The sequence below is a fragment of the Bombus vancouverensis genome, chromosome 9 (genome assembly GCF_051014615.1).
Source record: "Bombus vancouverensis nearcticus chromosome 9, iyBomVanc1_principal, whole genome shotgun sequence".
Lineage (NCBI taxonomy): Eukaryota > Metazoa > Arthropoda > Insecta > Hymenoptera > Apidae > Bombus > Bombus vancouverensis.
Window position 1 is genome coordinate 15,575,816 of NC_134919.1, and position 26,057 is coordinate 15,601,872.

General features: G+C 35.5%; 4 protein-coding genes across 11 annotated transcripts in view; 1 reads left to right on the forward strand and 3 right to left on the reverse strand.

The window, feature by feature from the left end:
• spri (Src homology 2 domain-containing protein sprint) overlaps positions 1–820 on the reverse strand; it is a 211,550-nt gene extending 210,730 nt beyond the window's left edge. Inside the window, exon 1 of the mRNA XM_076621649.1 lies at positions 577–820. The gene's annotated coding sequence lies outside the window, so the exon portion shown is untranslated. The remainder of the gene's footprint in view (positions 1–576) is intronic.
• Positions 821–959: 139 nt separating this feature from the next.
• Positions 960–3,528, reverse strand: mldr (mitochondrial ribonuclease P catalytic subunit). The gene is made up of 4 exons (XM_033338036.2): positions 2,178–3,528; positions 1,850–2,096; positions 1,591–1,718; positions 960–1,508 (listed from the first exon to the last, which is right to left on the reverse strand). The coding sequence occupies exons 1-4, from the start codon at positions 2,999–3,001 to the stop codon at positions 1,187–1,189; spliced, it is 1,521 nt and encodes a 506-aa protein (XP_033193927.1). The 5' UTR covers positions 3,002–3,528; the 3' UTR covers positions 960–1,186.
• A 1,429-nt stretch (positions 3,529–4,957) lies between these two features.
• On the forward strand, positions 4,958–10,184 carry LOC117158779 (leucine-rich repeat-containing protein 58). Of its 2 annotated transcripts, none has more exons than XM_033338052.2 (5): positions 4,958–5,157; positions 7,096–7,609; positions 8,041–8,257; positions 8,506–8,695; positions 9,589–10,184. In XM_033338052.2, exons 2-5 carry the CDS (start codon positions 7,137–7,139, stop codon positions 9,750–9,752), a joined length of 1,044 nt encoding a protein of 347 aa, XP_033193943.1. In that variant the 5' UTR covers positions 4,958–5,157; positions 7,096–7,136; the 3' UTR covers positions 9,753–10,184. The 2 variants fall into 2 exon arrangements, with proteins under 2 accessions (XP_033193943.1, XP_033193944.1); XM_033338053.2 differs by lacking the exon at positions 4,958–5,157 and adding an exon at positions 5,974–6,175.
• Positions 10,185–19,448: 9,264 nt separating this feature from the next.
• LOC117158776 (glycogen synthase kinase-3 beta) overlaps positions 19,449–26,057 on the reverse strand; it is a 57,245-nt gene continuing 50,636 nt past the window's right edge. For 6 of the 7 annotated variants that reach the window (XM_033338045.2, XM_033338043.2, XM_076621660.1 and 3 more), the window contains 6 exons: positions 25,705–25,788; positions 24,943–24,981; positions 23,706–23,816; positions 23,054–23,291; positions 21,941–22,134; positions 19,449–19,933 (listed from right to left, as the gene is read on the reverse strand). In XM_033338045.2, the coding sequence (XP_033193936.1) occupies positions 19,562–19,933; positions 21,941–22,134; positions 23,054–23,291; positions 23,706–23,816; positions 24,943–24,981; positions 25,705–25,788 (1,038 nt within the window). In that variant the 3' untranslated portion in view covers positions 19,449–19,561. The remainder of the gene's footprint in view (positions 19,934–21,940; positions 22,135–23,053; positions 23,292–23,705; positions 23,817–24,942; positions 24,982–25,704; positions 25,789–26,057) is intronic. The other variant, XM_033338041.2, reaches the window with a different exon arrangement.

The following is a 26,057-nucleotide window of genomic DNA, read 5'->3' on the forward strand; positions in this document are numbered from 1 at the left end:
TGTCTCTCACGATACGGCCGAGGACACTATTATCGATTATCACTGTCACCGTTTCGCGAAATCTGTCGTAAAAATCACTTCCTTACATTCGTTTCAAATACAATTACCTCATTCAATCATTATTCGATACAAAAGACCATATAGAGAATATTATGTATACATACATATTAATAATTATAACAAAGAGAATATAAAGTAACCAAACGGACAGCATCGTGATGCATACAGTAATGACAACAAATTAACGAAAGAGTTTTCCAATCGATGCCGTGAAACAAAAATAAATGAGTAACAATAATTATGTTCGCTAGTAGGTTGGTGCAATAACATAACTAGTGCGTGTATTTTATAGTGTATAATACGGAACACGCATTTTGCGTGATGGACAACAAGCGTTCTCGTTAACGGACAACTACAAGTAAATCACGTTCGCTTCACGCACGTGTCAACAATCACAATTAAATCACAAATAACCTAAATACTTCGCGTTCTGTTGTCACCAAACAGTAAAATCGAAATGATGGTGCGTAAATTAACGTGCGTTGTCTCTTGTATGGTTAATAAACAAATACTTGCCTCGAAACGAGTATGACTGTTTTTCTATATATAAATATCGTATATATGTATATACTTCAAGCACCAAAGATCGTTTCTTGAAGATGTGCGTTTTGGATCAAGGGATGTAATAGCGAAAATAAGCGTGTATCACTTTGACGAGAAGACGTCAAAGAATACGTACACACTTATTCAAACGTACAACAACGTATAATAAAAAGTTCACACGAAAACTCGACGGACCGTAACACCTGTTGCATTGAAAAGCACAAACTGGAATGTATGACACGAATTCTATTGAACTACATCTAATGACGCATTATGCGCCATCTGCTAGTACATTTTCGTACAACAGAAACATTTTGTTATCGACATAATCCTGTCAATAAATTAGATAAGAAAAGTACAAAATTCGCATAATATATATATTTATAAAATAAACTTAAAAGAAAATACGTAATGCATTATACATATATATTATGACAACATTTTACGCAGTATCAAGCATAACACCGTCCTGTTTAATATATTCATATTTTCATATTTATGTAAATGTGAATATATTTAAAAAGAAGTTATTTTTACAATGTAATTTTAAAAATTTCTATAGAAATATATACATATAATTTTGTTAATGCATTTTGAAGCACATCCAGTCATTGGTACATGTATGCCTCATTCTAGATATTTTATCATTAGCGACATACGGTATATGCCAACTATTATTTTGCTTTTGAACGATCGCGTCAATAGGAAACAGTGAATTTAACTGCATGAAACCCTTCTTTACATCAATAAAAAACTGATGCGATAACTGCCATTTTTTAAAGAGAGCATTTAACTCAATGTCTTGCAAAGCAAATATATGTTGACGCATCAAGTCCTTAGAAATAATTCTACCATTTTTTCTACTTGCAAATGCCGCATATAATAGAAATAAATCATCGTTTGAGCTAAAAAAAACGGAACAATATAAATATAATCTATGGTTTAAGGAATAAATAACAATATATTATAGATAGCTATAATGCATACCTATCTTTAACATAGAAACAATCTACACTTTGCAGACCTACTTTGGCTATAAACTTCTCCATATGTGCTTTTCCAATGATTAATACCTTTTTATTCTGCTTTTCATAAGATTTGAAAATCCGTTTGATCTGCAAAATATTAATTACTTATCGATCGTGCATATTCAATTGATAAAAAGATAGCAATCGTTAAAATATTATTTATTATTATTTATTAATATTATTTATTATGCTACTGTGATAGTTGTAAAGTTACGTACTTCATACACTAGATCTTTCTTCATACCGTTTTTAGCAATATACATAATATTTAATCCGTCTGCGATTATGTCATATGGTTTATTTTTATTAATAAAATTTATAAACGATTGTATCTCTTGCGGCTCAGTTACATAACACATTTCATTAACGATCAAACGTTTCTTTATAGCTTGCAATAAACGCTCGTAGTCCTCGTCAGGTAAACTTTGTTGTGAAATGTCTACGTTACACTTCTGACACCTTGATCTATGTAAAAGATAATAAAGGGTAACGGTACGGAAAAATAAAACTAATTACTATTATTATTAATAATTGTATATCTTATACCTTGACATTACAGTTTGACTGACAGACCAACCACATTTGATACATGCATTCATACATTCAAATGCAATGTCTTGACTAGGTTTAATACCATATGCATTCCACATTAGAAATAACTTCTCAATTTTCATATTAAATGTGTCTTTTTCTTTTAAACAATATTTTAAATACGTAGTATATGCATTGTCATAAGGCCCATAGCCGTTTTGTAGGCTATGCATGAGATATTCATATGCCAACTCCTCTTGTTTATGATCAAATAAATATGAAATTAAGCTAGTATATCCAGTTCGAAGCAAATATTTATCATTTTCTTCGTGTGTTTTTATAATTTTAATAGCTTCCTTCCACATGTCCATTTTACATAAGCATTCAATAAAAGCATTACTGAGCTCTTCATTAAATGAAGTATACAATTTACTAATATTATTGTACAAATCTAAAATATATTCTTTATCTGGTTCTGATATTGGACCATTTTTTATGCTATACAACTGCAAATATTTAGTAATAACAGGGATTTCAGGTTTATAATTATTATCTATTAAAAATTTATAATAAGATATTCCAGCATCCGGATAGTTCATACGTTGAAACATGTCTAGAATAACAAAATCAGGAGTGGATGAATCGCATTGTGATTCTATGATATGTTTTCTTACATTTTCCCATGTTTCTTTTGATATAGTATTAGGTTGTGTTAATGCATTTTCACAATTATTCACCACATATTGCCAATATTTATCAATCTTCTGCTCAATAGTACTTATGTATACATTTCTAATAATTGTACGTAGCACTGATGTTTGACGAATATATGAAAACATATTTATATTATTTCAATTAATTTCAATTTTGCTAAAATTACAAAATGTTTTGGTATATTTTTCACTTTAATGTATGGAGTCTGTTGTCTTTTTCTAACCTCAAAAAGCAATCACGGTTGAACAGAACATAACAGCAAAGGCACGATATATTTTAACATTCTTTAAAAAAATATTGAGGTTAAACTTATTCGGGAATACGTCAATTTTCTTCTCGTAGTTTTTAATAAGTAAAGTCCAGTTTTACAACACGGAGATCATTAACCTAAAGTACTCACAGCGTTGAAATTGTAGTCACATGCAATCTATAAGCTGTTAAAAGTTACACTCGAGTAAAGCGAATATTTCGTCTTAATTTTAAATTATTATTTTTATTATGAATGAATGAATATGAATTATATATTTTTCCTGAACTTTGTCTTTTATACATATCGAATTTCTGACTCTCTTTTTATAGTATATGATTTTTACTTTTCACAAATAAAATCCAAAAATGTTAGTTTTGAGGTATGAAGATCATTACTTTAAAAGTTATACGTGTACAAAGTTTATGCATATCTTAAATTTACTTAGACGCTACTAATAAGTTGTAAATTATATATGTAAATTGTATATTGGCTTTATGTATAAGCCTATAGAATAAATTAAATCAGTACTATACACTGTAAGTGATAATTGTTAGGAAAATCAGATTTATATTAGGCAGAAGGTAATGAAATTAGTTTGTAGAACTATTTACATTCATTATATAAAATTAAAATGTCTTCGTATTGCCGCTATTAGTGACTCCATCGAACCAATTCCATCTGGCGACAGAAACGTCACCATAAAAATTCACACAAACAGTCGGCAAAGTTATCATCATGATACCGGCGTCTCCTGTGCATTTAGTCTTTTACAGGGTGACAACATGCTTCTATCTTTTGCATAATTTAGGTCTAATCTAATCATAATTTAACTTAAACTTATATTTGTGCATTCTCTACATCAAAATCTCGCTTATAAACTTGATGCTATACGATCTCTTGTATTGTTGAATATATGTACTCGTATACATATATTTATATAGCTTTCAGCAATAAGCCGATAGTAATATTAATTAAAGCTGTTGCCTTCCTATTCTTAATTAAAGGAATCCTGCAATTTTTTGCTTTCGTGTCAATCATGTTTAATACCCAATAGCCGTCAGTTCCTTCAGCACAATTGTATTTACGTTTTCCAAATTTTACTTCAACCTTAGAAATAATGTAGAAATAAAAATTACTATAATGTTAGAAACATTGTTTCAAACATTCTAGAATGTGTAATACGATGGCCATATTCTTATCAATATTGTATAATTGAGAATAATTTAATTTAAATGTAATAAGTGTAAAATTAACGATAAAAGATTCATTAATTTGCCATTATAAATATTTCAATTTAAATAATTTTTTCAATACCGAATAAATTTTAATAAATAAATTACATCTATCGATCGACTTTCTGACAATAAACATAGATATAAAGAGTTTCTTTGGCAAAAAAATGTTCTTGAAAAGAAGCAATACTACAGTATCAATAACGTTTTGGAAATCTGAATCTCCAATCACGCATTTCAACTCTTAAAAGTATTATCCCTTTCTTCTTGTATGTAATTAAATTCTTACTTTACTTTCTATCGAAATATGTTTTCACAATTAAACAAAATACAGTGGATAATTTGAAATATATTAATTTGTTATAATTTTTTATAATAATAAACGTAAAATCCCTTGTTTTATGAAAAACGAAAATGGTCTAACTTACACCACTATATATTCATAACATTATGATAAACATTGCTTGGTCCTTAATGAGTTAATAGTTAATAAAAAATTCAAATTTTCTTGAAATGTGTCGTTCACTCGTTACCACGACATCTACCATGCGAATCAACACGCGGTCGGTGATGTCAAGTGCTTCTGCAACAACTTATAAAGAGGACTGATAAAACCAGATATAGTTTAGTCTCGTGCCTGGCGTTCACACATCTTAAACCGATCGTAAACCCAGTTTCTCTGTAAACCGCGGCCGAGCGTGGCACGGAACTCGGAACAGTGAACGACCGAGACAATTTTGCAACAACGTAGAAGGGCGAAAACTTTCTGACGTTCAACGAGAGACGAAATTGCACCGAGGTAAGAGAATATTATTGAGACAGGGTTATTTCGTGTGATCGGAATACTCGAAACATTCACGGCTACGCGAACCAGTTGACTTCGTGGTTAATTAATTTTGATCCTACAACTATGTGATGGCTTCGTGAAAATGGCGGAAGTCACGTGAAGTCCTTAGGACCAAGCTACTACGAGATACGAACTCGTTTATACACGAAGATCGCTGACAGGTCTATTTTCTCTTTTAAAAGTATGAAAGAGCTCTCGATTAAAATTATTTAAATTTAAATTATCTGATAAGGAAATTACTATCGTCGTTTCATTGACGTAGGAAAATTTTCGAAGTGGACGTTGAGGCGTTTTAGATTACAAACAGATGAGCGAAATTTTTAAAATCAAAGACACTGAGCTTTGATTCTCAATTCGTTTCTTATATTGGTACTTTAACGATAGTAGTTCGCAACGTATCGTAGTAACGTAGTAACGATAGATAGTTCGTTTCGCGCAAAACAATCGATGGCCTTTGCCTGGAACATTTATGATAAATTATGATTCTTCGAATAATAATTTTTCGAACGAAAATGAAAATAAGAAAAGTGCGTTATTAAGACAGTTTTACTTAATGTTTTATATTTTCTAACATCTGATAACTTGCCAGAAGTTAACGGAATTATTGTTCGTAATTGTCATCAGTGTATTATAGAAGCAAAATATCGCAACGTTTCACGACCTCTCGTCACGGTCTTCGAAATCATGAAGGTTGCAACAGATAAAGACAGATTCACACGGTTCACGATATGACCCCCTTCGGTATGCTTTCTGTTCGTCTTCGATTATGTATTAGTCGTAAAGTAACAGAGTCAGCGTTAATTTCAAACGTGTCAGGACGAACAGTACAACGAAACGAAAAGATTCTGTACAGAGATTTGTCGAAAGAAAAGTAAATAACTTTGAAAGTAAGATGAAAGAGATATTATACGGATTCTGCATGCAACAGTTTTCGAGAAAATCGAGTTCGAAAATTTATTGATCGCTCAAGGTAAGCAAGTACATTATATACAGAAGACAAAACGTTTGCTTCGCAATATTTTTATTTTACGTAGTATCGTATTCTGTATATTGTATTCTACAAGGTCGCTCTGGAAACTTTGCTCCTGAAAGATTTCTAACACTTTCGTCAAAGAAATAAGGAGTCACCGTCTCGAAAAAAACGACATTTATCTCTCAAAGAATCAAGCTAATTACCGATAAATGCATTCGCTTCCCTCGTCACCGTTCTTCAAGTAATGCATCATCGAAATTACGAAACGCTATTGGTCGATCAAGTAGTTAACGGAAACATTAACATCGATGTCTCATTTAAAAATATCTGTTTACCATTGGAAACCCGTTAATCACTCGTGGTCAGAGTGAGATATAAATTAGCGGTTTATCATTTAAATGTTTTCTATTGATTCGAAGTACGTAACCAAGGGAATATAAAACACTGTTTATATTTGCGTGCTTAAGTTTTCTCAATTTTTATCGAGAGTAGTTACGCTTAGATTAACACGCGCAGCAAGATAGGCGATTTATTTCGCGTATAAAATGATTTGCATATATAATGTACATATCCGTGTATAGAAGAGTCGTCGTGATTATCATAAACACGTTATATCTTTGTAAGTAAGATAAATTAAAAAACGGCGATTGTTTGATGAAGAAATTCTGCAATTCATCTATTTCTTTGAAAGTTGTTTGAAGATGACGATACAAGAAGTAAAGGAATCAATATTTTTCTCAAAAAGGAAAAAACAATAGTCGCAAATAGAGCAATGATAAGCAACCTTCGAGATATAAAGAAATTAATCCAGCTACAATTATATTGCAATTATTCCCCCCCCTTTTTTTTTTTTTTTTTGAGTGAATGAACAATTTTCTCTAAAAAATTGTTTCATCCTTTCTCTTCTGTTTCCCAAGGTTTTCTACACAGTTGAACGGAAACCCGTGAAACTTCGTTTATGGAGAACTACACGTCGGACTCGAGCGACTCGGATTCCGGCAGCAAGACACTGGATCTGTCCTATTTGATGCTCGACCCTCAATTACTAGACGATCATTTCATCAATGCCAAGAATCCGGAACATGTGGACACCTTGTTACTTCATCAGAATCGGCTGACCAGTATTCCACAGACGATAGTCAGATTCACGAACTTGAAATCGTTGGTCGTATCAAATTGTGGCCTTCATCGGTTGCCCGACTTCTTCGAGGATTGTCCTCTGACCTGCTTGGTAGCCAAGCACAATAACTTCACGAATGATTCCTTACCGAAGAATTTCCAAAATCTGTCGAGACTCAGAGAACTGAATCTCAGCGGCAACAGGTTAACAGATTTTCCGGAGCAGGTTTTCGACTTGACGGATCTTAAGTACCTGTATTTGGGTGGCAACCAAATCACTGAGATCAGTAAAGATGTTTGGAAGCTGCAAAGGTATTTTTGGGTTCGTTTATTTCTGATGTTTCAGCCACCATGTACGTCTAATTAAATATTTCGATTTTAAAGCACAGTGGCTCACGAAAGTATTCCAACTTTGAACAGGTTTCAAAAATATGGTAAAAATATAGGAAAATTAGACACGCCCGAATCTTTTCGTGATATTTTCAAAATAATGTCATTTTTTCCTTTATTTGACCTCTAAATTTAATGTATCGATCCAATTTTTGATTACTGTTAGTTGACTTTCCAAAAGAAGGGCTTTTGATTCTCTGAAAAGGATGTTAAACGGTATGGACAATGTTAAGAAATCACAAAATTAGGTATCTTGCAATCTTTTTCTCAGAAATATGAGAGACATACTTATCTAGGTTAATAGTCGTGTTAGCATGGGAATTATATAAAGAGATTAATAATTTTGTTTCAAGATTGCAAGTGTTATCGATGGGAGGCAACAGACTGACAGAAGTACCGTCTACCTTAGGCGAACTGATGTCTCTCCAGGCGTTGGTATTGTGTGACAACATGCTGGAAAGCCTACCTAGTTCCATAGCAAAGTTGACGAACTTGAAATCACTGCTGCTTCACAAAAACAGACTGAGGACACTGCCTACCGAGATCATCACGTTAAAATGTCTGACGGAGGTGGTATAAAGTTACTTAAAAAAATTACATAGTATAAATTAGTCTAGCTCTTCTACAATTACGTTCTAGTTTTTACTCTTACTATATATATATATTCTAAATCTGTCATATATGTACCACGTTTCGAAAAAAAACTGAATGCAGAAGATGGGTTAAACATCAACAAAGATGCTTCCTAATATCCACCACTTAAACATTGTTTTATAGGAATTTTATTCGCTAAATCATTCGTTTATTCGTTTGTCCAGTTATCTTTGAGAGACAATCCGTTGGTAGTAAGATTCGTGTCGGATATGACACACAATCCTCCGTCTCTGCTGGAGTTGGCTGCCAGAGTTATCATGACTAACAACATCCAATACGACGGGGAGAGTATACCAAGAAACCTGGTGGAGTATCTAAACAGCGGTCATCGTTGCGTCAACTCGAAGTGTAAAGGTCAGTGACTAAGCTTGATTCAAAGTTCAAAGTTCTATCGACTCTACCACCATCGACATCGATTTTCCTTCTATTACAATCCCTTACAGTATCATAGATATGCCGTTCTATCGCGCCTTTCCCCACGAGATTGTTTGCACGTTTGCAATTTATGAAACAAGTACATCGGCCTGACGATAAGACATCGTGAACCGTTGCTTGTTAGCGATTTTCATTTGCCCCGTTGTAGTCTGTTAATGCTTTTAACAGTAGTAATCCATACTATTGCGTTCAAAATTGTTTCAATTATACAGATAACGCAGTCGTTGCGTTTTTTATCTTGGTACGTTCGCTGGTGATTAAATTTATTTATACAGCGTGTCAATATCTTAGTTACTTTTGTCTATATAAAAGATTGTGTTGGGACAAAGGTTAATCGTTCTAAAGCAACGAATATTAGGACTCGTGATCTTTTACCTTCAGGATCACTGTGTTTCATACGACAGATTTTACAAAATAAAAGTTAAAATATCTGCTAAACTAATGACTTTTTTATAGGGTATGTCAAAATGGATCGACCAATCTATTGCAAAATATATGATTCCATTAAAGAAAAATTGATCTTAATATGCTTTTTACGTTTCCACCTACAAAACAATTACTAACGTCGAACCATGTAACTGTTATTCGAAACATTCTCCGGTTTAATGAATAGTTTCAGAAATATTCATAGGGATCAGATTAAATAATTTAGGACACCTTATATATTAATGTATAATTAAGACCTCTCATGTACTCTTTTTGCAAAACGCTTGTCAGTTATATCTTTTATGCCAATGAACAAAGATTTTTATAATACAAAGACTCGTTCTTTTTCAAGTGTCTCCATCTGTAAAAATATCATTTCTTTCCAGGTGTGTTCTTCAACAACAGAGTGGAACACGTCAAGTTCGTCGATTTCTGTGGCAAGTATCGTCTACCTCTGCTACAGTACCTTTGTAGCAGGAAGTGCATAGAATCACGGGACGGAGACGAAGTAGTCAGTGGCGCGATGATAAGGAAGGTTCTTCTGGGCTGATTGATATTACTGGAATTTTGTATTAATATTACCGAAGGCTGTTACGTTTTGCGTTCAGAGGGCGTTAACGACTGAACTATCGCGCTCAAATCAGATCAAACACGAGTATCAGGTTCAAGAGTCGAAGGCTAAGCATAGAGATACGCGAGGAATTACGTTCGACAATAAATCAAGCGTTTCGATCAGACAAATTTGAAATTGAAAATTACGTTAAAATCGAAAGTTGGAGGGAAGTGGAAGTTCGAGGTCGAATTTTTGTTCGTCGACCGAGTACTCGTATTGACTAAACGACATTGTCGCTAAGAATAAAAAGTCTTTCAAAGATGACGAATTACTTTTACAAAGTCTTATATGTATAAGTCTGCTTACGCATACAAATTTGTCATATGCGTGAACAAATATTTCGTAAAATAAATATTTCATCGAGATCGATTCGAGCTTAATTCGCTTCATACTTACTCCACCGTCCATCGTGCGGAACCGTCGCGAATGAAACCGCAGTGTCTGTTAACCGTGTTATCGTTTTATTGTTAAATAAACCACAAAATCTACAATAATAATAATCATAGTATCATAGAGTCTCCGTAGGAACGGAGGCGTTCGATCCTCGCTTAAAACACATCCACTGATTTATTTCTACGATTACCGATTATCGACTATTCTCGTGTGTGAACCGTGTAAAACTGAAAACATCCGACAAGTGAACGGTAGCGAAGCGAACGATGTTACTTAATCATCGTGATTCGTCGGTATAGAGTCGTTCAAGATTCATAGAGAACATCGTTATCATATCTTTTTTTCCATTTTCTTCGTCATCTTTTTTAATAACTCGAAGTTAAGTCGGTGACAATTCTTCGTGAATAATAGCAATATCGTAATAAGAGTTCGCTAGTGTTTTTTTTTTTTCATTTTTCTTTCTGTCAGGATTTTTTTATCATTTTTTCCTTTTGTTCTTTAATATCGCATATAGCGTCGCCGCGTTCTGTTTAATTACCTATACATACATATGCATATTCATATATATGCGCTCTGTTATTTTATACATTACATACATGTATATGTATGTACATGCTTGGGTTTCGTTCCCCCCTCAAAACCCCCACTCTATTTCTCCATCGAACGAGTATTCTTTTTGCTCACACGCATCAGGCACTCCGTTTTGCTCGCACACAGCCACACGTTCGTTCTTTTTTTCTTTTTTCTTTTTCATTTTTCTTCTCTTCTCCTCGCCCGCCATGATCTTTCACGGATCGGCAAGTTGTCTTAATTTTTTTAATAACTACGCTACTCCCTTTCTCTTCCGCTTCGTTTTCTTCTCCACGTTTCCTCGAATCGCTCACGCTAACCACATTTCGTACGTTCGCGGATTCTCTTCTTCCTCCATTTCACAAATTATCTATATATATATATATATATATGATATGATATATATATATATATATATATATTAACACAATTTTTTCCTATTATAATCGTGAGTAACGAGTAACCCTCTCGGTATGGCGTTTTACGGTTCATCGCTGGTGTGAACGGTGCTGTCGATGATTAATAGTGCGTTATGGACGTTTTTTTTCTCTTGCTGCTTACTTTACAGAGTATGTATAGTAAAAACGAGATTTCTACAGCTCGCTGAATCGTTACAGTTCTATTATAGTATCGACGAATGATTGGTTAGTGCTCACGATGGTTGGCCGACTATAGTCGGCAAGCGAATATAAAAGCGTACCGGCTTGCTGACTATAATCGTCGCGCGCAATTCTCGAGATTCAAAGCACGGGAGTATGACTATAGTCAACAACGTCCTAAATATGCGCTTCACCGCTGACTATACTCAACTTGCAGCTTAAGTAAGCGTATAATGGCGGCCGACTATAATCGGCTTACAGTCAAAAAGTATATAAGTACGCAGGGACCGTCGACTTAATAGCCGACGAGTTAACTTAGATGAAAGACTTTAATTCCGTACTATAATCGTAAGGGTGAACGGTTGCATTCACCGTGCCGATAACAGATCAGCGACTATAATCGACTTAAGGTCTCGAGTCGCACGTGCAAGTCACCGTAACCGGTACGTGTTCTGTATTTGATACGATTAGGTTATAGTCACCCGAAACAAGCGACCATCATGGTGACTATAAACGACGGCAGCGTAGAAGGTAATCTTGGCCGACGTATAGACCTAGAAGAGCGAACTGTAGTCAATGAGAAGTCTGACGAGACCTTTGATTACAGTCAACATTCGTCAAAAGCACATCCGCGACTATACTTGGCTCGCAGGCTTAAGTATACGACTATAGTACATGGCCATACCGGAATGGGTTAAGCACTCATTTCACAGACGACTGTACGATCTCTGATCGACGTCATTGCACGACTAGTCCCTCCTCTTCCTCGTCCCACCGTTCTCATCATACTCTCGTCGTTTTCTTCGCGTTTCGTTCTCGTCTTAACGCACAGTCTCTACTATCTATACACCTGTTCGTCGTATTCTTTCGCTAAAATTTCGCCACGTGATCGAATCAAGTACAGGAAGTCTTGATAGAGAGCGATACAGTCGGGGAAGAGAATCGCGTAGGACGATCGCCTACGAGTCTTCCGCATGAAACTCGATTCTGGCGTGAATACCACGCGAGAATAGTTAGCCGATCTCATACGGAAAATCGAATAACGGTCCTTTTCCCGAGTATCGTGGAATTCGGCTATCGTTCGATACGATGGGAAAAGGAAGTAAAGGGAAAGACAAATTTTACAAGAATAACGCGGACGATCCACGCCAAGGAACGTTTTTCTCCGTGGAAGGTGAGAAACTAATGGTCGATTCTTTCCTGGGCAGGTCAGTAAGGTATATAGATTATACATATTTATAGTACATATACTTCTGAAGAGGATGTCCTATGGTTACATTCCTACAAGCGAGTACTTCAAGCGTATGGATACACGGGAGAAACAAAGGTTTGTACAAAGGGCGATCTCAGAGGGATAAGAATCGTACGAGAACACGTACGTGTCTCGACTATATCCTTGACTATACATACATCGTAGAAACGAGAGATATTATCGTTACATTACTACTTATATTGCCACTGCTTCTTTCTTTTTTTTTCTATTCGCGAAAAATATCTCCCTATCTCTCGGAATCGCTGTCCCTAACTGCGAAAATAGTAGCAGTGTCTTTAAATATCGATCGACTGCGATGGTTTTTACTCTCCTCGACTTTTTCCTTCTCGATTCGTCGCTTCTTACCTTTAATGGAGGTAAAACGCGTGGAAGTGGTACGGACAGAATCGCCAGTGTGGTGCAAAAGTAAAAAGCTTATAAAAATTCGATCGTGTGTGTGTCGTAAGATCCGTCTTAAAAATTTTCCACTAAAAAGTCTCGAAGACTCGGCTTCGTCGGGTTCACCTTTTCCTCTCGATTGTCGTTAAAAAAAGCGTTATGCTAACTCTCGATCGATACTGTTGAGTCTCGAACGAGCCCGATAATAGTTTGGATTTTTCACTTAGGTCACTTTTCCTTAGTGAAATTAAATTTTAATTTATTGTGTTCAAACCTAATTGTTTCGTAATACCGAACCACGAACAAATCCGAAAAAATTCCGCAACATTTATCGATATCTTTACCACAGTATAAAATTCGTTTGTTAACCAAAACGTCTGAGTTCATTTATATTTCGTATTTTACGCAATAAATGTCGTGTAAAACATAGAATAGAAATTAAGATAAAGTGCTTTATAATGAAGCCACTCGATCCAAGCTATTATTGGTCACCTATATCCCAATCGTACCAATTGAGAGTTAAACGACGTAAAATAGGGACTCAATTTCATCCTTATGTACATGCACGACTGTTCGTGATCGAGATCGGAAAAGGGATGCGTGCTGATTAAAGTCTTAACTATTTTAGTTCTACTAGTACGAATCAGGAATCTACTAGTACGTTTCGAAGATGGACCAGAGAAAGTGGAACGTCTAGAACAGTTGTCGTTTAGAATGAAGTACAAGCTCGGGTCTTGCGATAGACTATTTTCCTGTTAGAGCGTGATAGGTACAACTTAGTCGTTTCATCAAAGATATTACAGAACCGACCAAATATTGGAATTTGGATTTTGGAATCGTGTAAATTAGTTGATCAGCCTCTTAAATTAGTCGCATGTATCGGAAATCATACGAAAAAAATGCTTACTAATAAAAAATACTCGTAAATAGATTCGATGAAATGTTCGAACGATGGTGCCACGTTTATCAATGAGATTGTTAATAATCGGAAATTATATCGTACAGCTGTTTGCCATTTTAATTCGACTTGTAATTATTTGTAACAAAAGAAGATGTTACACGATAAACGTAAGAGACACGTTAGAAAATGAGATTAGTTTCCCAGGATTACAAAGAGTACTGATAACATTGAGCCTATAACACGTGAAGTTTAATACGAAATTTTTATTGCGTCGTTCGTTCAAACTTTACATTCGTGTAGAAACGAAATTACTCGTAAAAAAAGAATACAGTTTTTTTTTTTTTTTTGTTTACCATCCACTCGAACCAATCGAAAACGGAAGCAAATATAATTCGTTTATTTATTGACGAATTTCGTATTAAATTAATCACTATTATAATTTAAAACATACTTGTTCTTAAAAATATCGTAATATATATATATATATATACACATATACATATATACACACACACACACACATATATATGTATATATATATATATATATACACTCCGCAGTGAAATGAATTTACAGATACAGAGTTTCTTCCCCTCGTTTTGCTTTTAAATCGATTACTCACCACCGTCATAGTTCGTACGATACGAAGAACTAAAACGAAACGGTACGAAATCGGAAATGATCGTAACTAGACTGCAACTTTTATGCAAGCTTGTTTTCTTTTTCGTGGACACAAATAAAAGAATAAAACTTAAATAGAGATTCGTTTTACCCATTAAAAATTACAACGAGTTTACTACTTTGAATGCTTTATATATTTCGGTACATTATATGCATTCTGTGCATCTCTTTGTATCTTTAAAACTCTGTAGGAATGCATAAAAATCCGCAGTCTAATCGTAACAATAAACTACAATTCATCGCAATTCAAGCGTTTGCTGTTCATCAAGCGTACAATATCGGACATATACAGTGCTTAACTACGCTACTTTAGCCACGATCGTTCAAAACGTGCAATTCGAATAGAATTCTCGACTTAATTTTTTTTGTTTCTCGTGAATAATACGAACGATTAATGGTCCATCTTGGAATTTCCGTGGAATCAGCGGAAAGATAGTAGCTTTTTTTTTTGCAAATAGAAGTAGCTACTGGAGCATCAGGGATAGCCCATGACGATAATCTCTAATTCCATGTTCGAAGCTCAGTGGTTCTCAAAGGAGGTTTCTAATTCTTCATACATGATCAAATAATCATTTCTGTTCCACAGAGACACTTGATAAGGATATCATAGATTTATGATATTTGTGATTCGTCCAAAGCATCGAATCGAACGCAAAATATTTGATTCGTGGCTTTAATTAACGACAGAAAGCCATCGCTAAATCTCGCTCGATCGGTACAGCAGCGATTAAATATACGTATACCTCTTGCGAGTTAACTTCTTTTTTTCTCTTTCTCTCTCGCTCCCTTTTTCTCACGTATATACATATGCACACCACACACGCATACATATATGCATATATATACATATTAAATTACTTTATTAATTTGTTTTCTTTACACAATTATTACAATTTATTTACTAGGTGATTCGAAACGGTGCGACATGATGATAGTAATAAGAAGACAAAGAAAAGAACAAAAAACTGGTGGTCTCTGTAGTGGTAACGGTGATGAAAATGTCAGGCAAACGACGAATATAGTTGTTCTCGAAGAGTCAATTAATCATTTTTTTTCCCTTTCTCTCCGTCTAAATCGCGTTTCCCTCCATGTCACTTTCATTTGCTCCCATCTCTTTCACACTCTCACGCGCATCTTCCATTCAGCTCGTCTTTCTCTCTTTACAACAATGCAGCAATATCGTTAACTGCTATCGTTAAAAATTAATCTACATATTTATATAGATGTACACACATATACGTAATTGAATCGTATGCACGTATCATATGTATATACCTATACGTATGTATATGTATATTATATACACACACATATATGTAAGTATTTATATATATAGACTTTCAGTATTTTACATGGGCTCTTCCCTCACCTGATGATTTCCCTACATTTTGCAAATGTTTGTGTAATGTATGTTTGCGTGTATGTTTGTAATCGAATAACGCTAGAGTCTCTCGAAAGAAGCAAAAAAAAAAGAAAACGAGGCAAAATAAGGAAATGTCGGTGTCCATTCGCTAGTAATTGCACGGAATACAATTTAATTCACCTAATTTAACGTGGATTTCATCCCTTTAATCATATACGATTCTCATATCATGATAATCATATCTTCCTTCTTCTCAGACTATGAATCAACTTTCTGCCTTCTCTAACTGGTAACAAAATAATGTTCAAAGCACGCAAAATCGCAGAACACGTGAAAGACTGGATTAGAACTAAATCGATGAATTTCTTTATTAATCGAATAATCACGACAATTAACCAACAATTTATACTTCAGGTTGTCCATGAATTTTTCACATTCGTCTTTTTTACTCTTGTTTCCTCTTTATCTATTTTATTTTGTTCTACCTTTCACAGTTAGATTCGTGACCATTTTTCGGTTTCTCATCAGTCGGGAAGATCAAAATTAATAATCTCCGTTTGAACCTGTTCGGTCGATAACTCTTCCTCTTGTTTTTACGCACGGATATCACGTCTCCTTTTTTTCAAGATGTCGGTTGACAAGGAGAACGAAGATACATCAAGCCAGCTGCTGCCTGAACATATAAATAATTTAAATCTACAATAATTACATATTTCTTCTTTTCAATCATATATGAAAACTATATCGCATGCGTATGTAATCTGTTCGAGCTTCTCTGAAGTGTCCTCGACAGCTATATAGCTTGCCTAATGTTTCTTTCAAGGGATCCGTTGTCTCACGGCGGAAAAATGATGGCTCGATTATTAAGCAAACGCAAAACTAATGGCGCCTATGGAATCTCCAATGTACACTTGGAATTTTTTGTGATCAAAGAATTTTTTGTGACGAAGTTCATAAACTTTGAAAGAAACGAATCATTATATAATTATTTAAATAATACATTGTATAATTTTAAACAAAAAATGAAGAGGCGACCATTATGTTAGCATATACTTAATACGTATGGATTTATGTGCGAGTAAGTGCTGGAAAGATACCACCATTATTAAAAGTGCCACGATCGACACATATCTGAACACATATCTGTTTTTTCTTTTTCAACGCAAAAACGAGAAATTATCCTTCGGTCGTCAGAACGCAAAGACTCGTCTTCGTAATTTTCATGATCGTGTATCAAAAATCTCATGTACTTCCCTCCGTTTTCGTTTAGACTAGAGGAAAAACGAAATCGATAAATTCACCTAACTGTTCAGCTAGTAATGAAGGAAACTGTCCGTGTTAATTGTTTAAAAACGTAATCTACATCATATCAACGTTCGTTAAAACTCTGAAACAAATGTCTTAGCATTTCTCTTTCTCTCCCATTCTCACTCGCTTGCTGTCCCTTTCACTCTCCCACTCATACTTCCACCCACGTTCTCACTCTGCTACCATTCTATTTTCTTTCTTTCTTTTTCGTTTTCCCTGTTCTTTTAATCAACGTTCGTCTTTTCCCTCTCTTTAAAAGGAAAAAAAAAGAAAAAAGAAAGGAACTAAATGATCGTTCGGTATGGACTTTCATCGGCAGCCTCTCTTTTCTGATTTCTTGCGGCGCGATATGATATGTAGAAACGTGCAAAATGGCGGCTAGGTCACGCGCGACATGCCCGGAAGGGTTCGGGGGTTCTTTTCTTTCGTTTTGTTACCGTTCCGCAGAATTGAAATTCATCACGCAAAATGCACAAATTTCCTTCGTACACCTCTTCTTTCATTTTACAATTCTCCAAGACTACCATAGACGAGACAGCGATCTAGATATTAAAAAAGGTTCAACAATCTCGATCGAAGAAATTCAGAGGCCTCGTACGACTGCGCTTTCTCTATCGCGGGCATATAAAGTATGCTAAGTGATGCGCACGAAAGGATAACTTCATAATTTGCTTACAAATCTTGTTCTTACTTTTTTATCCGTCTGTCGTTCACACGCTGATACAGAAAAAAGAAGAGGACATTCGAAATTTGTCGAAAAACTAAAGCACTTCAGGCGTAAGAAAAAACAACTTGTGGCCATTTAAAAAGAAAATCGCTCTCTGATGCGCAGAGCTTTGTCGCGTCTGGTGAAAAATATCGCTCGGTGAAGCCGAGGGTTCGGTAAGACCAACGACAGAAATATATAATGATAAACGCGCGACGAATAAATCGAGTTGATTCATTCATTGAATAGAGGATCGTATTCCGACATATTTTTCTCCTTTTTCATCTGCTAATTGTGCTGGTATACGCAGCATGTCTCACGTCGCGGAAATTCGTCTTACGATAAATAGAGATTGTGCACGCAAATTACTAACGTGTGTGTTTATGTGTGTGTGTTTGGTGTTCAATCGTGACATTCTCCGCGTGAAAATTTCCCTATCAGTTGCGACAGCATCGATCGGCGCTTGAATCTTGAACACAATAAGAATATTATCTATGTAACATGCGTGTTCTTTAATACAATATAATGATAAGTATTGTAATCGTCATTTCCCTTTTTCCAGTTCGTTGTTACGCATTCAAGAGGAAACGTCCGAGTCTCGGTTCCTATCCATACTGTTCTTCGCGAAAGCTGAGAATCTAGCGATCTCTTTCTCATTGAATCACTAAAATTTGTCGAAGCCCGTGTCAAAAGGCAGGTGGCTTTTGTATCTCTTTAATAATCGCGATGATCGTGTATCTGTTTGTGTGTGTGTGTGTGCGCGCGCGCGCGCGTGTGTGTGCGTGTGTGTGTTGTCGAATTATGAGATGACGACGAGGCAAGCAACGTAACGCGCTACTAGACATAGTGTATCATAGATTACACATCGTTTGGTTTGTCTTCAACTAGAAAAAGTTCGCGTTCGTTATTATCTTTCTTTTTTTTTTTTGTTGTTTTGTTTCTTTCTTTCTTTGTTTATAGCAATTATCAATTAAAAGAGGTTACGAGCCAGTTCCTATAACATATATATACATTGAATTGAATTGTCTGTTATGCTGTTTTTGGCAATAAGGTGGCAATCAAGCGTTCGCACACGCCACTCAGAATTCGAGGTGTCCTCAGGCAAAATTGTTATAAAGAGGGGAACTATTCATCTTCTTTATTCAATAATCCTATAATATTTCGTCGTTCGTGTTTCAAGCGAACAAAGCTTAAAATACCACACTGGTATCGCCATTTGCATAGAGTTCAAAAAAATTTACAATTGGGGATTCTTTGTGTTATGTGTATGTTATATCGTCTATGGACATCCTCCTCAAAAGAATATCAATCTTCCTTCTATTCTTTTTTTTTTTCGTCCTTGCTATACCGTACTTGAATTTTTTTCTTTTTTCGTTTCTTTTAAGGCTAGTTTCTAACACGCGAATTCTTGGCTTTTCCTTTCTTTTTCACTCTCGCTCCCTCTCCTTCTATCGTTATATCTCTCTTTTTCTCCTTCTCTCTTTCCCTTTCTCCCTCTCCCTCTCTCTTTCTCACTCTCTCGCCGTGTTTTCTATCGTTTGTTGTTTAATTAAACGTTAAAAATAGAAAGCAGCTTAAGCCATGTTCGACTGGCCGGGGTCTGTGTTCTTTGAAGAGGACAGCGTGTTGGTGTTCACGTTATTATCACTAGAGTTACCGCTACTCCCCGCGACCGGTTCCGACTGGCCTCCAGGATTTTCCGAAGTCTGCATATACTTCGGTTTTAGGATCGAGTTTAGCGACGGTTGAATTCGTAGCTCGTACTCTGTAAAGTTAAACAAAGGGGGAAGCTCTCGCCCATTTGGTAATCGCGTCCCCTGCTCCCGAAGTTCGTCGAAAAACGGATGAGCGCACGCTTCCAACGGTGTGATCCGGCCGGATGGCGTGTACTCCAAAAGTCCAGCGACCAACTCCATCGCTTCCGGGGGTGTGCGTGCCCTGAACACCTGTAATCATCGTCGTCGTTAGTTTCGATCTGTCCTGGTAAAATTTTCGTGGTTAATCTGTGGCTAACAAGGAGAAATCTCAAGATGATCTTGTTTCTCGATGTTAATTTCTGTTACTGGACGAAGGTTCGTTAAGAAAGAAAAAATTATTCCTCGGGATTTGCCCACTTTTTACAGTAGCGAGGATTTTACAGTAGAGGCAAGAACTTTTGTTCGTCTGTTCAGGGTTACGTAGTCTCAATATACTCACTATTAGATTGTGCGTGTTCATGCAAATGTATATTTTTATGAGAGATTTATAGCGAAAAAGTGGATGATCAGGAAGTAGCCTTGACTTAAAAAAAACTTTTCACCTCCACCATAAGAAATCGCATAGCAACACAAACTGAACGAAATCCTATACCACAAAGCAATAAAAAACGGCAGCAATACGTTCCGCTTATAAGTTCGTTTGAAGTTTCGTATCTGATCGGTGTATATTAGGTGTATTACAATCGATATTAGTAGTGATGAACCGCTTCGGTTTTGGTATTTGTTCTCGTATAAAAGTTCATCCACCCGAGGAGCTGACCGTTCGGGAGGCGAAGTCAGATTCATTCGATGTTCACTGCTTTTTATCTGTTCTCTAATAAAATGTGTTTACTCCAGGAGAATATAATTCGTACAGAGGAAGATCGTTCGATACATGAAATTAACGATCCATAAAAATCGTATCATTAAGATACTCGGCAGGCACAAAAGCAGTGCGTGAAAATGAAAGAGATGATAAATTTAGATCTTACAAACGGTAAGTTGGTTTCGCAGACAGTCTGTTGTCGCTCTTTACAATGTACAAGAGAGAAAAGAAAAGAAATGAAATGGAAAGAAAAGGAAAAAAAAGAAAAGAATAACTGCATACCATTTTCAAGTCAGTGAAAAATATTTTTGTTCACCACCAGAACATTAGAGTAAGTGATACACCGAGATTTTGAACAGATCTGTTTCTATTTAAAAAGTTAGTAACGTGGATGATGATGATGATGATGATGATGATGATGATGATGATGATGATGATGATTATGATGATGACGATTATGAGATAGAAAAATGGATATTACACATGAGTTCGAGAAAAGATGCACGTCGAGCGATTTGTGATGCGAAGAATCGAAATGAAGGTGGTTTTTTTCAATCGTCGAGGCTCGTCGTCCTCCGTTCGACACAGCGGTAACTGAGCATCGTATCCAGCTTATTTCTTACCGTTTCAGATGCTGAAAATGTTGGTTATACTGGTTAGTAATATCACGGGCTAGAGAGAAAAAAAAGGAATATTTGCCAGCCAGTAAATGATAAAGACACATTGCTTTTTGAACAGGGGACCACTTACTCTAATCTTTTGGTGCTCCGTGGAACACTTTAGTCCACTCATTCGTTGAAGCATAAACTGTAACCACGAGTAACCATGTGTTGATGAATGTGATTAGAGCCGATTTGTTAGTTAGAAGGAACAAGACTGCGGAACAAGACCTTACCCTTCAACGATTCCATCGCTATTCTTTACAATTTTTTTCACACAATGTGGTCAGAAGAAACCTTATTAACGCAATAATGTTTCCCTTGCAAAGGGATCATGTGAAGAGCGTGCACTGATTTAGATATTACGTTTTTCTCTTTCTCTACGCTAGTTTTACGTTTGCATAGACATTAAATATTTCAATTTTAAATGAAATATCTTTACTCCTGCGAGATATAATTTCTAACGAAAATAACATTTGGCAAATCACCGAATATCTATGCAAACGATGTTGTTTCTCGGTAGACCTACTATTCTTATAAATTCTCTAAATCATTGAAATCAGAGCACACCAACCAGATCATCTGTTTCCCCCGTTAGTCACGAAACCGCCAAACATGTACGCAGTACGCAGTTACGAAATTAGACGAGCTACACGAAAACCCGTCTCGACAGTCTAACGTATTGCGCACAAAGAGCGCATAATACAACGAGTAGATCAGATGATAGGCTACCTTTTGCCACGGGTGCGCCTTAATCTGTGGAAATTTGAACTCGGTATAGTTGGGATTCATCTCACGTATCTGGTCACGTGTAGGTGTGCCGAGCACCTTGATGATCTCGACCAGTTGATCCACGCCACTATCTCCGGGAAATATCGGTTGGCCGAGCAACAATTCCGCTACTACACAGCCTGCGCTCCACACATCTGTAAACACGATAAAACTTTTTAATTAGACATATAAACGAAAGAAAAGAATAAATCTTTCTATTTTCTGTCCCGCCTTTTTCCTGTATTTTATATTTTATATTTATTTTATATATATTTTGTGTGCCATATTTCTTTCTAGTTTATCATATTCATATAAGTAAAGTGCCTTGACGCATTGCCAGCCAATCTTTCAATCTTTAACGTAATAAATAGACTGCGGATGTTTATGCAAATTTATACTTTCATAAGCATGACTAAAAAACGGAACTTAAATAGAACCGCAAATACTGTTACGGGGTCGATTCTGTTCCTCTTGCATGATTCTTTGTCCATGCTACGTACATTCTATATACATTCTATACAATTCTACACGTACGATGTATTTAGATCTGTACGAGTCGAGGCTACGGAAACGACTGGCTGCTGTCCTTTCTATTTAATCAATATCCCGGATATGGGTAAAGTCGTCTTCTTGATTTTCTGTTACGATACGCACTGCCTTTAACGTTTCACGCTGCGGCTGTCGGATAGTTTTGACGTTCCACATTGTGACTTTCGAACTTTCAAATATCCAGAATTCTATTATAGCAATCTGCTTTACTTTGGATATTTTGCGCGCTTGTACATATCGTGTATAGCCTACGTTTTTACACGCTCCAATATCTTTCAAATTTGGAATGATTTTCGTACGTATCGAACAAGTAGGAGATTTTATAAAAATTTACTAAAATACCTTCAAGTACGTAGTTTAAGCTGATAAAATTCGAACGTTCAAAGAAGGTTAAACAACCTTTTATTTACAATTAACCAAACTGGTATTCTGCTAGGCACATGAAACAGTCTACAGTACACCATTCAATGAATTAACTAGAATTGAATGATGTTAACAATAAAAATAATACATAAGTAATCGTACCAATCTTCGTGGTATAATCGATAGCACCAAAGATTAATTCGGGTGCGCGATAATAACGACTACAGATGTAAGACACATTAGGCTCTCCTTTGACCAGATGTTTAGCAGAGCCAAAATCACAGAGCTTCAAGACACCGGATTCTGGGTCCAGGAGTAGATTCTGTGGCTTGATGTCCCTGTGACAGATCCCCAGCGAGTGGATGTATGCCAGAGAGCGGAACAGTTGGTACATGTACAACTGGAAATATATCACAAAAAATGATATTAGAATGTTATTAATGTGAAATTAAAAATGTTCCGATTATAGCGACTGATGAATCGAATACGAGGAAAGCTTTAGTTGGTCTACGGTTTAATTGCGTCTATCGATAATTATGGATAATTATTGTATGTCATATGATTATATGTAAGATCGAGTAATTTTGCAATCTATGACACGTCGTTCTGTAGAATGAAACGAATTCGTATTATATGTATGAGCTGGTATATTACGGTTGATTAAAGATAATGATATTTTTGAATTAAAGATGTCTTGGTTATTTATTTTTCAACGAATTGAGAATTATGCTGTATTCTATTTGAAATTATTACTTCATGTATAAAACCTCTTGCGGTAGTGGTTCAACGATTATTATTGTAATTTTCAGCTTACCTTAATGAAATTTATCGGTATGGTTTGCTTGCTTTTGTTATAATGCCGAGCGACTTTATACACTGTTTCAGGTATGTATTCCAACACTAGGTTCAGATAAACCTCGTCCTTCTAAAAGAAATCCGCAAAGTCTTTTGTTAGTACGAATCTACACCATCGACATACGAAGGTGTACCGTTTCAAAGGCACACGCGACTCGAGAGTAAATTCTTTTGCACGGCTTAGTTGCTTGTTTCATCGTAGAAAATCGATCGGCATGAATTTTACATGACGAATTACGCGAAGTGCCTTTGAACCGTGCACACGCAACTCCAGAAGATTATTTTCTATAACTAGTCAAGCTGCGTTAGCTACTACAGCTTGAATCAAAAATATAGTCACTCAAGGATACACTCCACTACTCAAAGTTAAGAAAAAAACAAGAACAACGATTATAAAGTACCGTGCGAAAGTTTTAGGCCACCCATCGAACAACAATTTTTTCTATTTTTTTATTTCTCGGTGTCACTTTAGATTTGTCGTTACTTCATAAAGCAGACGTTCGATTAAAAAATTACTGGTAATTTGTTTAAAAACATAATAACGGTATTTCACTGTTTCTTAGATCTTGTCGAATAATTTTTCAACAATCATCGAAATTTATTTTCTACTATTCGATATTTTGTTTTCAGTATTTCAAATAAATCACATTTTTCGTTTACTCCGTTCTGATTGATGGCTCATCTAAAATCTATCTAAACGCGCGTTTTATAACATTTAGGCAATAACTGGACGCAATTTTCTAATTTCCTAATGTTCCTTCCTCGCTCGTAAATATTTTCTAAAAATACGATTGATAAATATAATGATTGAATAAAGCTCGCTATCATTGATGGCCTAAAACATTTGCATCGTACTGCATCTCTATATAAAATCAGTCTATTTAGAAAAAATAAAATTCCAGAAATAATTGACACTGTGCAACACACGTGGAACCAAACTATGATTCGTAGGGGTGAGGGTAGAGTTTCCAATATGATTGGTGACGGGGCTGGCGGCCTTGAGCAACGAAGTTCTTTGACTCAGGCTATAGACTTCGTATTTAGTGTTCTACGATGTTCGCGGCTGACACATAACAACAAAAACGTGTTATCGTTTTTTTGTCGTTAATCTGTCTACGTGTAAGCGGAACTGCCTAAATTCTCTCAAAAAAAGGACCTCTCCGTCAAAACTACTGGGTACTCTCTTGTTCACTTACGTCCACATGAAAAACTGGATTAGTTGCGTTTAAGATGTTCTACAAAATAACACAACAACGTCGCATGCATTAAACTAACAATGAATACTTGGCGTTTTGTATCATTGTGTATCATTCGAGAGAAATCAGAAGTATCGCTCTACTGCATTTAATTCCAAAAGTATTCGAACAGTAGCAAACTGCGGCTCAAAAATCAATTAAATTTGTTTTTCTTTTTTTTTTTTGTTTTCTCAAAATGCTCGACAAAATTATACGTAATTATTAAAGCAAACGATATTTTAACGTGATGTTTACAAAATTTTGAAGAGGATAAAAAATCTCGTTTAGCTTCGAGGATCAATCGTCTAAAAAAGACAATTTTAATAACACGGGATTGAGCGAATTTTAAAACTGCTTCCCTGTAAAAAAAAAAAGACACAAAATACGACATCATATTCTTCCTTTGTACTCCTCAATTCTTTCGTAATTAACTCAGATATATCGTTGTACGGTTAAATTTTGTTACTATCCAAATACTTTTAGGTAATATCTGTATATCGTGAGTATAATCGAAGAAAAAGAAGAAAAAAAAAGAGAGAGAGAAAGAATCAAGGGAAATAATTTGCGTGACGCAAGAAACGTTCGAATAAAAAACATTGTGTGAAAAGAAAAATCCACTTTCTTATGGAGTAGATCGTACGTCCAACAATAATTGCTTCAACGTTCAAAATTTCAATCGAGTGTACGGAATTATCGTTAAAAAGAATCTTAACAAATAGTTACCTTATCGCCACTGGAGTAGAAGAAGTATTTCAGTTTTACAATGTTGCAGTGCTCGAGACGCCGCATGATTTGTAACTCCCTGTTCTATAAATAAAAGGAAGGGAAAATCCGATTAATTCACGTAGTTCCTCGTTCGTGTTTACTTCGTCGCGACGACGGTGTTTCCCTTATCTTCGATTAGAATCGTTGTTAAGCACGTTTGTTGTTACATTCCCGAGATTTAATACGGAGATTGAGGTCGTGGATTATCGTTTCTCAAACATTGCAATCTCGCAAAACATAAATCTAATTTTATCGATACGTAAATACGACGATATTATACGGTCGTCTCGGATCGGACGAATTAAACAATT